This window comes from Myodes glareolus, chromosome 6 (genome assembly GCF_982192425.1).
Source record: "Myodes glareolus chromosome 6, mMyoGla1.1, whole genome shotgun sequence".
Classification (NCBI taxonomy): Eukaryota; Metazoa; Chordata; class Mammalia; order Rodentia; family Cricetidae; genus Myodes; species Myodes glareolus.
The window spans coordinates 23,122,883-23,137,022 of record NC_142031.1 but is presented as its reverse complement, the minus strand read 5'-3'; the positions used below and the strand labels follow the sequence as shown (position 1 = coordinate 23,137,022).

The window sequence follows — 14,140 nt, the reverse complement described above, 5'->3', positions numbered from 1 at the left end:
TGTGTGCACATGCCAAAGTGGCCATGCGGTCCAAATGAAAGCTAGTTCACCTTCTACCTCTCTGTGTAGATTCCTGGTTTTTGGTTCTTGCATCTTGTTCTTGAAGGTTCTTTGTACATACAAACTCATTTGTACAAAATCTCATACAACTTTACACAAATGCTAGTTTTCTGTACAGATACACCGTCAACCTGTCTTTGGACCTACAGCAAACACTGGGGTTAGTTCCGCCACTGTCAGCCTTGCTCTCTCGCTCCATGTAGTGACTACCCAGTAATCTTGGCATAAATAGGACGTCATGCATGGATAGTACTGAGCTCACTTACAGCCTATGAGATGATTTTTATGTACCTGCAGAGTCTGTAGTGTCTATAGGAACATAATTAATCAGAAGTGTTGGGCCAAAGTAATCAAAATTGTATGAAATGGACATGTCATGTCCTCTTGGCAGGTTTTGACAATTCTTATCCCATCCCAAATGTGTCAGAGGCCTGTTTCTGACCCTTTTGTAGCATGTGGCACTTTCAACCCATGTCATAGGCAGATATCAAGGTGACAAGAAGTCAACAAGCATGACAGTTCCCCATCTTGAGGGTCACCCTGAGCTGGCTTTCCCTTGGATACCAGAGTCAGCTTGGTCCTGGAAAGAGGAAGAAATGCTGGGGTTGTAGTTAGGGTTACTATTGTTGTGATAAAACACCATGGCCAAAAGCATCATGGGAAGGAAAGGGTTTATTTCAGCTTATAGCTTGTAGTCCAGCATACAGAGAAGTCAGGGCAGGAACTGATACAAAGGCCAAAGGAGAGCAGGTTCTCTTTGGGTCCATAGCACAGAAGCCTGCTTGGCCCTCTGCAAGACTGCTTTCCCAGCAGGAGGTGCTGTTTCCTGGTCCCATTATCTCTCTCTTCCTTGGTTTCTGCCAGAGAGCATCCTTGAGGAGCCTTTTCAGAAGCGCATGAAAGGTAGATCTGGAAGTTCCTCAACACACCTGTTCATTCTTTGCCCTTCTCCTCAAGATAGGACTCAGCCCCACCCCCTTCCCTGGCCTTGGGAGATCTGGCCCTGCCCCTCACTGGCCACCGAGATGGGAGAGCAAGACCCACCCTACAAGGGAGATGGCCCCACTCCTCACCATAGGCACAGGAGAGCTGACCTGGGAGCTCAGGAAAGCTTGCTCTGTCACACCCCTGAGGGGGGCACCCCCAGCAGAGGCCCAAACTGACCAACTCAGCTACCACCCAGGTCCACATCCAGTGCTTTGAGTTGGCCCACCCCAACATCTACTCCATCTATGATCTGCTGGAACACATGAAGGGACCAGTCCTATGGAACCATAGCTGCAGGATCTCCTTGACTCCAGGCAACAGCAAGGTGTCTCAGAGGAGTTTTAGGGAGAGTCCAGTATTGATGGTGTACCAAAAGCCAGAGGCCTTGAACCAGATCAACAACTCATTACAGTGAACATTTGAAAGTAATGCTTTTTGGACAGAAGGGTACACTGTGTGACAAACCAGTGCCACTAAGGTGAACGAAGAGTGATGGACAGGTGGGAAAGATGGAGGAACAGAGTGTTTTGTTTCTTTTTTAATTAATATTTTTATTTTATTTTGAGGGGGACACTGCAAGGGTGAAGGGTGGATATGAATGGACTGGGAAATGAGTGGGATTGGAGTGCATGATGTGAAATTCCCCAAAACAAATAAAAAATTTGTTTAAAACTACACATATTTTTATTGATCTTTGAGAATTACATACAATGTATTTTGATTTTATCATCTATTCTTATCCCTAACTCTTCCTATATCTACATGCACCCTCACCAACTTCCCATCTTCCTTCACATGATTTGACCCTTTCAGTATTGAATATACTTTATGATTTATCCACCACCCGAACCAAAAATTCCATGACAGAATTAGAACTAGAAAAATGATTAGCCTTATTTCTTCATTCATAAGTCATGGTCATTACTTACATTTAGTCGTTTTTCATCCCCTTTACATTTATATTTAATTTTTTTCTTTTATTGATTTTTTCTTTTTATTTTCTCACATAACATATCCTGATTATGGTTTCCCCTCCCTCTACTTCTCTCAGTTCCTCCTCATCTGGCATCTCTGCCCCCTCCCCAACTCCTTTACTCTATAACTCACCTCTGTGGTTCTATGGAACTGTAGCTTGGTTATCATTGACTTAACAGCTAATATCCACATATAACAGAGTGGGGTTACTTCACTCAGGATGATTTTTTTTCTAGTTCCATCCATTTGCTGGTGAATTTCATGATTTCATTTTTTAATGGCTGAGTAATAATCCATTGTGTAAATGTACCACGTTTTCTTTATCCATTCATCTGTTGAAGACCATCTAGGTTGTTTCCGATTTCTGGCAATTATAAATAAAGCAACAAGGAACACAGAGCGAGTGTGTCTAGGGTAGGATAAAATATCCTATGGGTATATGCCCAAGAGTGGTATTGCTGGGTCTTGAGGTAGATTGATTGCCGTCTTTCTGAGGAACTGCCACACTGATTTCCACAGCGGCTGTGCACCAGCAGCAGAGGAGTGTTCCCCTGCCACACTGATTTCCACAGCGGCTGTGCACCAGCAGCAGAGGAGTGTTCCCCTGCCCCACACTGATTTCCACAGCGGCTGTCCACCAGCAGCAGAGGAGTGTTCCCCTGCCCCACACTGATTTCCACAGCGGCTGTGCACCAGCAGCAGAGGAGTGTTCCCCTGCCCCACACTGATTTCCACAGCGGCTGTGCACCAGCAGCAGAGGAGTGTTCCCCTGCCCCACATCCTTGCCAGCAACAGCTGTCACTTGTGTTACGGATCTTAACCATTCTGACAAGTGTAAGATGAAATCTCAAAGTAGTTTTGATTTGTGTTTCCTTGATGGCTAAACTGTTGAACATTTCTTTAAGTGTTTTCAGCCACTTGAATTTCTTCTTTTGAACATCCTCTGTTTAGATCTGTACCCCATTTTATTTATTTGTTTTGTTGGTGTTGTGAGCCTAACCTTTAACGACTGAGCCATCTCTCCAGCCCTGTACCCCATTTTTAAATTGGGTTCTTTTCTTGATATTTAGTCTTTTGAGTTCTTTATATATTTTGAACCTTGGCCCTCTTTCAGATGTAGAGTTGGTAAAAAATCTTTTCTTATTTTGTAGGTTGCCACTTTGTCTGAATGACGGTGTCCTTTGCTATGCCGAAGTTTTTCTGTTTCATGACATCCCATTTATTAACTGTTGATCTTAGTGCCTGTGCTAACGATGTTGTGTTGAGAGAGTCTTTTTCTGTACCCGTGAGTTCAAGATGATTCCCACTTTCTCTTCTATAAAGTTCAGTGTATCTAGTTTTATGCTAAGGTCTTTGATCCTTTTGGAACTGAGTTTTGTGCAGGGTGATAAGTATGGATCTGTTTGCATTCTTCTACACGTAGCCATCCAGTTTGACCAGCACCATTTGTTGAAGTTGCTGTCTTGTTTCCAGTATATTTCTGATTCCTTTATAAAACATTAGCTTTCCATAGGTGTGTGGATTTATGTCTGGGTCTTACATTTCATTCCGTTGATTCATATGCCTTTTTTGAATCAATCAAATCAATCAATTTTTGACAATATCATACTTTTTTTTTTTTAATTACTACAGCTCTGTAGTAGAGCTTGAGGTCAGGGATGGTGACACCTCCAGCGGTTCTTTAATTATTCAGGATTGTTTTAGCTAGCCTGTTTTTTCTTTTTCTTTCTTTCTTTCTTTTTGGGGTGTGTGTGTGTGTGTGTGTGTGTGTGTGTGTGTGTGTTTATATGAAGTTGGAAATTGTCCTTCAAAATCTGCAAAGAATTGTGTTGGAATTTTGATGGGAATTGCATTGAATCTGCAGATTGCTTTTGGTAGGATGGTCATTTTTACTATGTTCATCCTACCAATCCATGAGCATGGGAGATCTTTCCATCTTCTGATATCTTCTTCAGTTTTTTCTTCAGTGTCTTAAAATTTTTTTTATCATACAAGGCTTTCACTTGCTTGATTAGACTTACCCCCATGATATTTTATATTTTTTGAGGCTATTGTAAAAGGTGTTCTTTCCCTGATTTCTTTCACAGTTCATTTGTCGTTTGAGTTACTGATTTTTGTGAGTTAATTTTGTATCCAGCTACTTTGCAGTATTTATCAGCTGTAGGGGTTCCCTGTAGAACTTTCCAGGTCATTTCTGGAAATGATATTTATGTATATCAACACATTACCTACAAATAGCAATACTTTGACTTCTTTCTTTCCAATTTGTATTCCCTTGGTCTTCTTCAGTTGTCTTATTGCTCTAGCTGGCTTCAAATACTATATTACATACATATGGAGAGTGGAAAGCCTTGTCTTGTTCCTGATTTTGGTAGAGTTGTTTTGAGTTCCTCTTCATTTAATTTGATGCTGGCTATCAGCTTGCTGTAAACCGCCTTTATCATGTTTAGGTATATCCTGGTATACCTTAATTTCTTGAGGACTTTTATCAAGAAGAGGTGCTGGATTTTTTTCAAAGACTTTTTCTGCATCTAATGAGATGATCATGTGATTTTTTTTTTTTGCCTTTCAGTTTCTTTCTATGGTGAATTGCATTTATCAACTTACATATGTTGAACCACCCCCATCTCTAGAATGAAGTCTACTTGATCACGGTAGATTATCTTTTTGATGTGTTCTTGGATTTGGTTTGTAAATATTTTATTGGAAATTTTTGCATCTATATTCATAAGAGAAATTAGTCTGTAATTCTCTTTTGTTGGGTCCTTATATGGTTTAGGTATCAAGGTAACTGTTGTCTTGTAAAACAGACTGGGCACTGTTCCTTCTGTTTTTATTTTGTGGAATAATTTGAGGAGTAATGGCATTGCCTTCTTTAAAAATCTGGTATAATTTTGTGCTGAAACCATCTGGCCTTGGCCTTTTCGGGTTGAGAGACTTTTAGTGCCTGCTTCTATTTCACAAGGGATTATAGATCTGTTTAGATTACTTATCTGACCTTATCTGACCTTAACTTTGATAAGTGATATGTATCCATTTCTTTTAGATTTTCCAATTTTTTTATATTTTTATGGCTTATTTAACTTTATTTTATGTGCATTGGTGTGAAGGTGTCAGATTCCCTGCAACTGGATCTTCAGACAGTTGTGAGCTGCCATGTGGGTGTTGGAAATTGAACCCGTGTCCTCTGGAAGAGCTGTCAGTGCTCTTAACCACTGAGCCATTTCTCCCGTCCAGATTTTCCAATTTTTTAGAGTACATGTTTTTAAAGTATGTTCTTATGATTCTTTGGATGTCCTTGGTGTCTGTTGATGTCCCCCACTTATTCCCTAATTTTGTTAATTTGGATATTCTCTCTCTACCTGCTAGTTAATTTGGATAAGGGTTGGTTAGTCATCCTGATTTTCTCAAATAACCAGCTCTTTGTTTCATTGATTCTTTATATTTTGTTGTTGTTCTATTTTATTGATTTTAGTCCTGAGTTTGATTATTTCTTGACATCTACTACTTTTGGGTGTGATTTCTTCTTGTTGTTCTAGAGCTTTCAGGTGTGTTGTTAAATTACTAGTATGAGACCTCGTCACATTTTTTATGTAGGCACTTAGTGCCATTCACTTGCCTCTTAGAACCACCTTCACTGCATAGCATATGTTGTGTATTCATTTTCATTCAATTCTAGGAAGTCTTTAACTTCTTTCTTATGTCTTGACTCATTATTTTCATTCAGTAGTGAGTTATTAAGTTTCTATGAGTTTGTAAGCTTTCTATTGTTTCTGTTGTTGTTGATATCCAACTTTGATGGTTGTCAGACAGAATGAAGGGTGTTATTTCAATTTTCTTCAAGTATCTGTTGATACTTGTTTTGTGTCCAAGTATGTGGTCAGTTTTAGAGAAAGTCCCATGAGGTACTGAGAAGAAGGCATACTCTTTTGTGTTCAGCGAAATGTTCTGTAAATATCTGTTAGGTCCATTTGGTTTATAACATATGTTAGCATTTCTGTTCAGGTTTTGTCTGGATGACCTGTCTATTGGCAAGAGTGGGGTATTGGTGTCTCTCACTGACAGTTTCTGAAGGTCAATATGTGATTTAAGCTGAGTAGTGTTTCTTATATGAACATGGGTGCCCTTGTGTTTGGATAGATGTTAAGAATTACAATGTCCTTTGGTGGAGTTTTCCCTTCGATGAGTATGTAGTGTCCCTCTCTATCATTTCTGATTAGTTTTGGTTCGAAGGTTATTTTGTCAGATATTAAAATGGCTTAGCCAGCTTGGTTCTTAGGTCCATTTGCTTGATCCATCTTTTTCCATCCTTTCACCCTGAGGTGATGTCCATCCTGATGTTAAGTGTGTTTCTTGGATGCAACAGGATGGCTCCTGTCTTCACATCCATTGTTCGTCTGTGACTTTTTATTGGGCAATTGAGACCATTGGTCTTAAGAGATATCAATGAACAGTGTCTGTTGATTCCTGTTATTTTGTTGTTGTGGTGGTGGTAGTGTGTTTCCCCTCTTGAATTGCTGATCTTGTATTATTTATTCCCTGTGTTTTTTTGGATGTGGTTTACTTCTTTAAGTGGAATTTTCCTTCTAGAACCTTTGGTAGAGCTGTATTTGTAGATTGCATAAATTTGGTTTTATCACATAATGTCTTATTTTCTCCATCTATTGTGATTGAAAGTTTTGCTGGGTATAGTTTTCTGGGATGACATCTGTGGTCTCTTAAGAATCTGTAGAACATCTGGGCAGGCGGTGGTGATGCACGCCTTTAATCCCAGCTCTCAGGAGGCAGAGGCAGGCGAAACTCTGGGAGTTCGAGGCCAGCCTGGTTTACAAGAGCTAGTTCCAGGACAGACTCCAAAGCTACAGAGAAACCCTGTCTTTAAAAACCAAAACCAAAACAAACAAACAAAAAAAAGAGTCTGTAGAACATCTGACCAGGCCCTTCTGCCTTTCAGAGTCCCCACTGGGAAGTTAGATGTAATTCTAATAGGTCTCCCTTTATATGTTACCTGGTCATTTCCCCTTGCAGCTTTTATTATTCTTTCTTTGTTCTGTATCTCTAGTATTTTGGAGTTAACATTTTCTTTGATTGAGGGATACATTTCTTCTCTCGTGTCTTCAATGCCTGAGATTGTCTCTTCCACCTCTTTTTCTAAAGATTTATTTATTTATTATGTATACAGTATTCTGCTGTGTGTCTGCCTGCATGCCAGAAGAGGGCATTAGCTCTCATTATGGATGGTTGTGAGCCACCGTGTGGTTGCTGGGACTTGAACTAAGATTCTCTGGAAGAGCAGCCAGTGCTCTTAACTGCTGAGCCACCTCTCCAGCCCCTCTCTTCCACCTCTTGTCATCTGGGTGAGGCTTGTCTCTGAGGGTCCTGTTTGAATTTTTCATTTCCAGGTTCCCTTAGTTCCATTTTTCTTTATTGATTCTAATTTCACCTTCCAGTCTTGAGCTGTTTTATTCATTTCCTTCCATTGTTTGTGTTTTCTCAGATCTCTTCAGGGGATTTATTCATTTCCACTATCATATCTATAAGGGTTATTTTCATGTCTTTGTCTTGTGCTTCAGCTACGCTGTAATTCTCAGAGCCTAGTCTGGCAGGGTTTCTGGGCTCTAGTGGAGACATATTGTCCTGGTTGTTTGTTTCGGAATATTGGTTAAAGATGTGTTACATTCTTCTATGCTGTGGAATATTTGTTTAATGACGCAAAGATGTGTTGCATTTTTATGTTGCATTTGTTTTACTCTATAAAGCCATGTTGCTTTGCCTGCCTAAAATACTGATTGGTCTTATAAAGAGCTGAATGACTGATAGCTAGGCAAGAGAGGGACAGAAAGGGTTGTCAGGCAGAGAGAATAAATAGGAGAAGGGAGGAGCAAAAAAGGAGAAGGCGATGAGAACACTAGGGGCCACCCAGCTAGCAATGGAGTGCGAAGTAAAGAAAGATATATAGAATAGCGAAAGGTTAAAGCCCAGAGGCAAAAGATAGACAGAATAATTGAAGAAAAGCTGGTTAAAAATAGGCCAAGCTAAGGCTGGACATTCATAAGTAAGAGTAAGTCTCCGCGTGTTTATTTGGGAGCTGGGTGGCAGACTCCCCAAAGAACTATGAGTAAGAAACAACAACAACAACGAAACAAACTGCAGTTGTTATCGACTGTGTTTTTATACTGGTGTCTATGCACTTGGGTTCAGGATGCTTGTAGTTCCGGTGCTGTTATCTGATCTTGTCTTTGTTGGGTGGGTGTTTTGTTCCTTGGTTTCCATTGCCCTCTTTCATTCTTAGGAGGGTGCAGTAGATGTATGTTGCCTGGTAGGAAATTCTTACTGGATTTTGATAGGTGTGCCTCTGGGGGTTCAGGGTAAAATGTTTTCCTAGGTATTGGGGGGTGGCACTTAATGAATGAGCATGGGCTGGGGCGGAGGAGACTGGGGGTGTCCACAGAAGGGAAGAAAGCAGGGTATTCCACCAGACTCTGCTCAGTTCCCTGGGGCTGGGGCAGAGAGTGAGGAGAGGTCACAACAAGTAGTCTGCTCCAGAGCTGGGGATGAGACTGGGGATTGGATTTGGAGATGAGGAGGGAGCGGGAAGACATGAAGCTCACCTTCCCTGCTCTGCTGGCCTACTTGATTTCTGGCAGGGTTGGCTGGTGGGTTCCCAGGGAATGCCTGTGCAGTTGGGGCTGAAAAAAAGTGATGAGTTGGGGGAAGGAAGATTGAAGGGGAAGATCTGTGGTCCACCCAAGATGGTGGGAGGGGAAGGGAGAAAGGGGAAGGAGGAGGCCGCAGATGGTTGGCTGGAGAGCTGAGCGGGAGACTGGGGGTTGGATCTAGAGAAGTGAGAGATGAGGATCTGCAGTTACCTACCGGCTTTCCTGGCTGGAGTTCTCACTCTGTTTTCTGATTGGCCATTTTCAATAGGAGTGCTTCTGCCTGGGTGGGTGGGGGGCTTACTGTAGAACAGGTCTGATGAGGGAGCAACTGGCTCCAGCACGTGGAGTCTTTCCCAGCAGGTGTCTGGACTGCACAGCTGCCTTTGCTCAATTGAGTGCCCAATCAAGGGCCAGAGTCAGGATGACAGGATGACAACCTATGACTCTCCTGCCCTTCGAACTCCCTACTTCCTGCTTATGATGCCCTCCTCCCTGTGCCACTGTTAAGAAGCCTCGAGATGGTTCACAAAGGGATGCGAGATCTTAACTAACCTGGCAAGGCCCAGAGGCAAGGCTGGCTTTTGGGATGATTTAGTTCGGGTATTCTGCAATGCTGTCATGACCTGGCTCCCTCTTCTCATTTTCCCTTCTGCTATATGGGTTTTATCTATGGAGGCTCCTCATGGATGTGTATCCCTGCTCCTAGAGGCCTTTGGGGAGTCGAGGTGACCTCTTGCTGTGTCTTCACAGCAAGCAAGGTCCTAGGACACATGCTGGCAGCTGCCAAGGCATCTGTATGGATACCTCTGTCATTTTCTCTGTGTTTCCTGACCAGAGAATGAGAAGGTGGGGGAATAAATATTTCCGTATTTGTATGGATTGTTATATGGGCAACAGAAAGGACTTGAATATGATAGGCAGAAAATCTATCCCCTTACCACATCTCTTCTGTGCCAGACCCTGCTTATGTTTTGTTACATGGCAGAGACTAAGGTCACCACTAGCCTGAAGGTTGCCAGTTAGTTGACCTTTAGCAAGAATTCCCCTAAATCATCCAGGTGGACCAATATCATCATAACGTCCTGGAAAGTGGGGGAGGAAGAGAGAAGATGTAGGCCTGGGCATGTGGTTGCCAGCCGGCTCTGGAGATGGAGGAAGGGGCCTCAGAACAAGATAGCTCAGCAGTTCTGGAGGCAGCAACAGGCAAGAACCTCCAGAAGAGTCACAGCCCCATCCATAGACTTTAGCTCTTGAGTTCTAGAACCGTAAGAGATTAAGTCTGTGCTGGTTTAAGCCTCTGAATCCATAGCAATTTGTTCTGCTGAGGTTGTAGAGTAACATGGGAAATGTGGGGTCTTGGCATTTTTGCCTACTGAGATGAAACTTTATAGCCGGAGTGGTGGTACATGCCTGTAATCCCAGCACTTAGGAGGCAGAGGCAGGAGGATCGCAAAATTGAAGCCAGCTTGGGCTATATCAGAGGGTAAGACGGGGGCTGTGTTTGCACATCTGCTTTGTGTAGAGAAGGGCCAGAGTCTGCACTGCCCTGGAAGTAGGCCACCTGCTGCCCCTTGCCCGTCTCCCCACCTGCTTCTGTCCTGGATGTCCACTCTCTGACATGACATACCGCTCCGAGAACACCACAGTTACCAGACCCTGGGATTCTTGTTCAACCGGAACTCACACTCACCCACAATACGAAAACCAAATGTGGGCAATTGTTCATTAGCAAAAATGTATTTTATAAGTCCGCAGTCAGAGCATTTCTTCATTATAAAGTCAGCCTGAGAACAATGCTGCCTCTTGCTGAGCACAAACTGAGTCAGTAAGGCTGACAGCTGCAGCCCTTTATCAGCCCGGCATCCAAATTACTTCCCCATTGTGTTTCCTCGCTCAGCATCCAGCAATCCTGCCTCACAAAGATAAGAAGCCCCAGTAGCAGGCATTTTCTAAGGGCCTTCACGCAGTGTCAGAAGCCCTTCAGTGACAGTGAAGGAGTAACAGGAGGTCTGTCCAAATGGAATCTCTAACAATAGTTCTCTGGGAGGGCAGCGCGGGTTGTTTTGAATCACAAATAGGAAAGTCAGACAAGAAGCCCTGAGCTGAAAGTGAGCACTAAAGCCCACAAGCCTGTGCGCTGGTTCTGGATGTAGAACAAAGGGAATGCACATCAGACATCTGAGACCTTGGACGCACCTGTGGGGAATCAGGCTGAGAACAGTCCCCGCTCCTCTCTCAACTCCAGCTTTGGGGCACGACTGCTCCTGGGAGCCCAGCCACTCTCCTGAGTCCTCCCCCAGCAGCCTCCCTGCAAAGCTGCCTTCTCATACCCCGTAGCATTGACAGCAATGGTGTCCTAGCCCAGGATGACTCTCACTACCCGATGATGCCCTTGAGGCATCTACTTAGGTTCTCAAGGGGCTGCAAACCCAAGGGAGTCCTCATCACTGCTAAGGAGCCAAGCACGAGGAAATCAGAACCAACTGAAATGCATTCCCTAATCTCGCTAAAGTCTAATATTCCCTAAGGCTGGGCTCTGACTTGTTCTGCCCCTAGTCCTGGGAAATGCATGGTGGCAGAAGGAAGACCAGCAGTGAAAACCTGTTCATGGTGCTTGTATTTAACACGGTATTTCACTCAGCATTTTCTCACTCAGTCCACACACCAGCCCTGTAAAGGATGTGGGCTTTCCCTTCCCATTCCGTATAGGAGGAAGGTAAGATCTGGAAAAGTTCTGCCCATGGTCCTGGCTGCCAAGTAGCCAGTGCATTCAGAAGATAAGTTACTACAGCCCAAGATCCAGGTGACAGGCAGCTTCTAACATGCCGAGGTGGTGAGTAGGGAAAGGGATTCTGGAAGGGGAGTCGGGGGTGCGGGGGCAGAGGCACAGTAAAGCCTCTCCCCATCCCGGCTGCCAGGCTGCCAATGCGGAGGAGCAGCCCTGGTTTGCCTCAGAACAGGAAACCTCAGACTACCATCCTCCACTAGGGGGCAGAATGAGGACACTGGAACTTGACGTCCCTTACAGGCTCAGATCACCCCAAACTCCACCCATGCAACGGGGACTTAGGGGTGACCCCAGAGAGACAGGCACGATCCCTGCCTCCCAGAGTGTAGCATTCTGGGGCACACCTGTGCTGGGCCCCAGAATTCCCAGCTTGGTGTCAGAAACAAGGTACAAGTGGCTCCGTTTGACTGAGCCTGCCTCTCCGGTCAGGGAGAGGTTGAACCTGGAGAGCACACACTGTCTCCATGTAGGGTTTGCTGTTCTCCGGGAAGATCTCAGGGCATCCACCCTGCTTACACGGGAGCTCTTGTGATGTCGTTGGAGAACAGCCACCAAATGGATCTGCTGTGCATCCAGAAATATGAATGGAAGCAGAATAGATGGGTTTCCATGTGTAATTTGCACATCACCCCTAACATATCTAGGGAGAGCTCACTGTGGCCTGCTCGAGATAAGTAGGCTTTACCTCACCCTCCCAGCCAGGGGAGGGATCTGAAGGAGGCAGCAGGCAGTCAATGGGTGCCTCTTCTCTCCTCACTAGAGCCTGGGCCCCCATGTTTAGACCTGCTGGGTTCAGTCAGCCTCAACCTGAGGAAGGTCCTATGCAGCTGAGAGCCGGGCAGAGGCTCTGGGCAGGTTCAGTCTAGGCACGCAGGACTAACCCCAATTCCTGTGTCCAGGAATACCCTGCTCACTGTGGCCCGTGGAACAGACAGAGCTGGGGTCCAGGTACGAACGTTTGGCCCACAGTAGGCATTGTTGCGGTAGGTCACGGCAGTTCTAACAGACAGACTAAGCTGGGGCAAAGCCCCAAGAAAGATGGCTCCTCTATCCGAACCCAGACCTATGCTCTCCCTCTTTCAGGCACTGGTCACCTAGTTATAACCTATCTGCTCTCGGGGACAAATCTTGTGTGCAAGCAGTGTGACCAGGCTACACTAGACGCCACAGACAGGCACCAGCTTTCCTACATTAGGGCCTTTGGCCTCTCTCCTTCTCCCAGGACCTCATCATCAGCCCCATGGGACTGCTTGGCAGTGTTCCTGAGTCCCCAGCAGAGGAGGGCGCTGCCTTCCTTGCACTGCTTGCCCCACTCTCATCATCACCGCCCTATCTACTCTATCAGGCTGGGATGCCCCTAAGGGAAGACCCTGTACTGCCAGCCCTGCACGGTGCAGTACAGCTTTACACGGGCCGCTATGCATGCAAAGTGAATGTCAGCACCACACAGTATGTCAGTATGTTGGGTCTTGCACTTGGAGACCTGGCTGCCAGGCTACGGCCCCTCCAGCTGCGAGACCCTCATCTTTGCCCTCTGTGGTCACCACCTTCATCGATCAGATCTGAGGGTGGTGGGATGAGGTCTCGGGGGTTCATCCTAGCTACCAGGCAGACATCATAGCTGTCATGCATGAGGACGTTGACGGCGACAACATTCCACTGGTTCTCCCAAGGGTCCAGCTCCAAAATTTCTTTGGAGATAACCTCATGGCGATCTGAAAGAACAATATAGGAAGACAAACAAACAAACAAACAAACAAACAAACAAACACACGGGAATGTTAATCTCAGAGACTGGCACCACCCTGACTGCATCTTCTTTGAGGGCCAAGGGTTAATCAACAACCCACTGAATAAGGTACTTCAGTACTGAATAAGGTACTGAATAGTATGTGTCCTGATATTTAAGAATTTAAAGACTATCATGCAGCTCACATTAAAACATTGTCTCAGCACGGCTGGAGAGGTGGCTCAGCAGTTAAAAGCACCTGTTGCTCTTGTAGAGGACCCAAGTTCAATTCCCAGTACCCACATGGGGCAGCTCACAACCACCTGTAACTCTAGTTCCAGAGGATCTGACATCCTTTTCTGGCCTCCTGGGACACCATATACACATGGTACATGTACACAGAGGCAGACACTCACACATACACATTAAATGAAAATAAAAATATCTTTAAAAAGTATTCAAGTATTGACAGAATACACCACTGTCTTATGTTGGAAGGATGTTCCAATGCTGTGGAGCTGTCTTGATTTCTGTATGAACAAGTGTGGCAGAGTATTATTTTAAGGTGTGTTATACTTGTTTATGATGTGGAACATTTGTTTAATGGTGCAAAGATGTGTTGCATTTTTTGTTGTATTTGTTTAACTCTGTGAAGCTGTGTTATTGTGCCTGTTTAAAACACCTGATTGGTCTAATATGAGCTGAATGTCCAATAGCAAAGGAGAAGAAAGGATATGCAGGGCTGGCAGGCAGAGAGAATAAATAGAAAGAAGATATAGGAGCAAGAGGAAAGAAGGAACAAGATAGAACAAGGAGGGGAGGACATCAGGGGTCAGTTACCTAGCTACACATCAAGTCACGGAGAAAGAAGTAAAGATACAGAAATAGAGAAAGATAAAAGCCCAAGGCAAAAGGTAGATGGGATAATTTAGGATAAGAAAA

The 14,140-nt window shown here is 44.5% G+C and overlaps 1 protein-coding gene across 2 annotated transcripts in view; it reads right to left on the bottom strand.

Annotated features, from left to right (window-relative positions):
- Positions 1-10,399: 10,399 nt before the first annotated feature.
- Kbtbd12 (kelch repeat and BTB domain containing 12) overlaps positions 10,400-14,140 on the bottom strand; it is a 75,399-nt gene continuing 71,658 nt past the window's right edge. For both annotated transcript variants that reach the window (XM_048416613.3, XM_048416612.3), the window contains exon 6: positions 10,400-13,184. In XM_048416613.3, the coding sequence (XP_048272570.1) occupies positions 12,991-13,184 (194 nt within the window). In that variant the 3' untranslated portion in view covers positions 10,400-12,990. The remainder of the gene's footprint in view (positions 13,185-14,140) is intronic.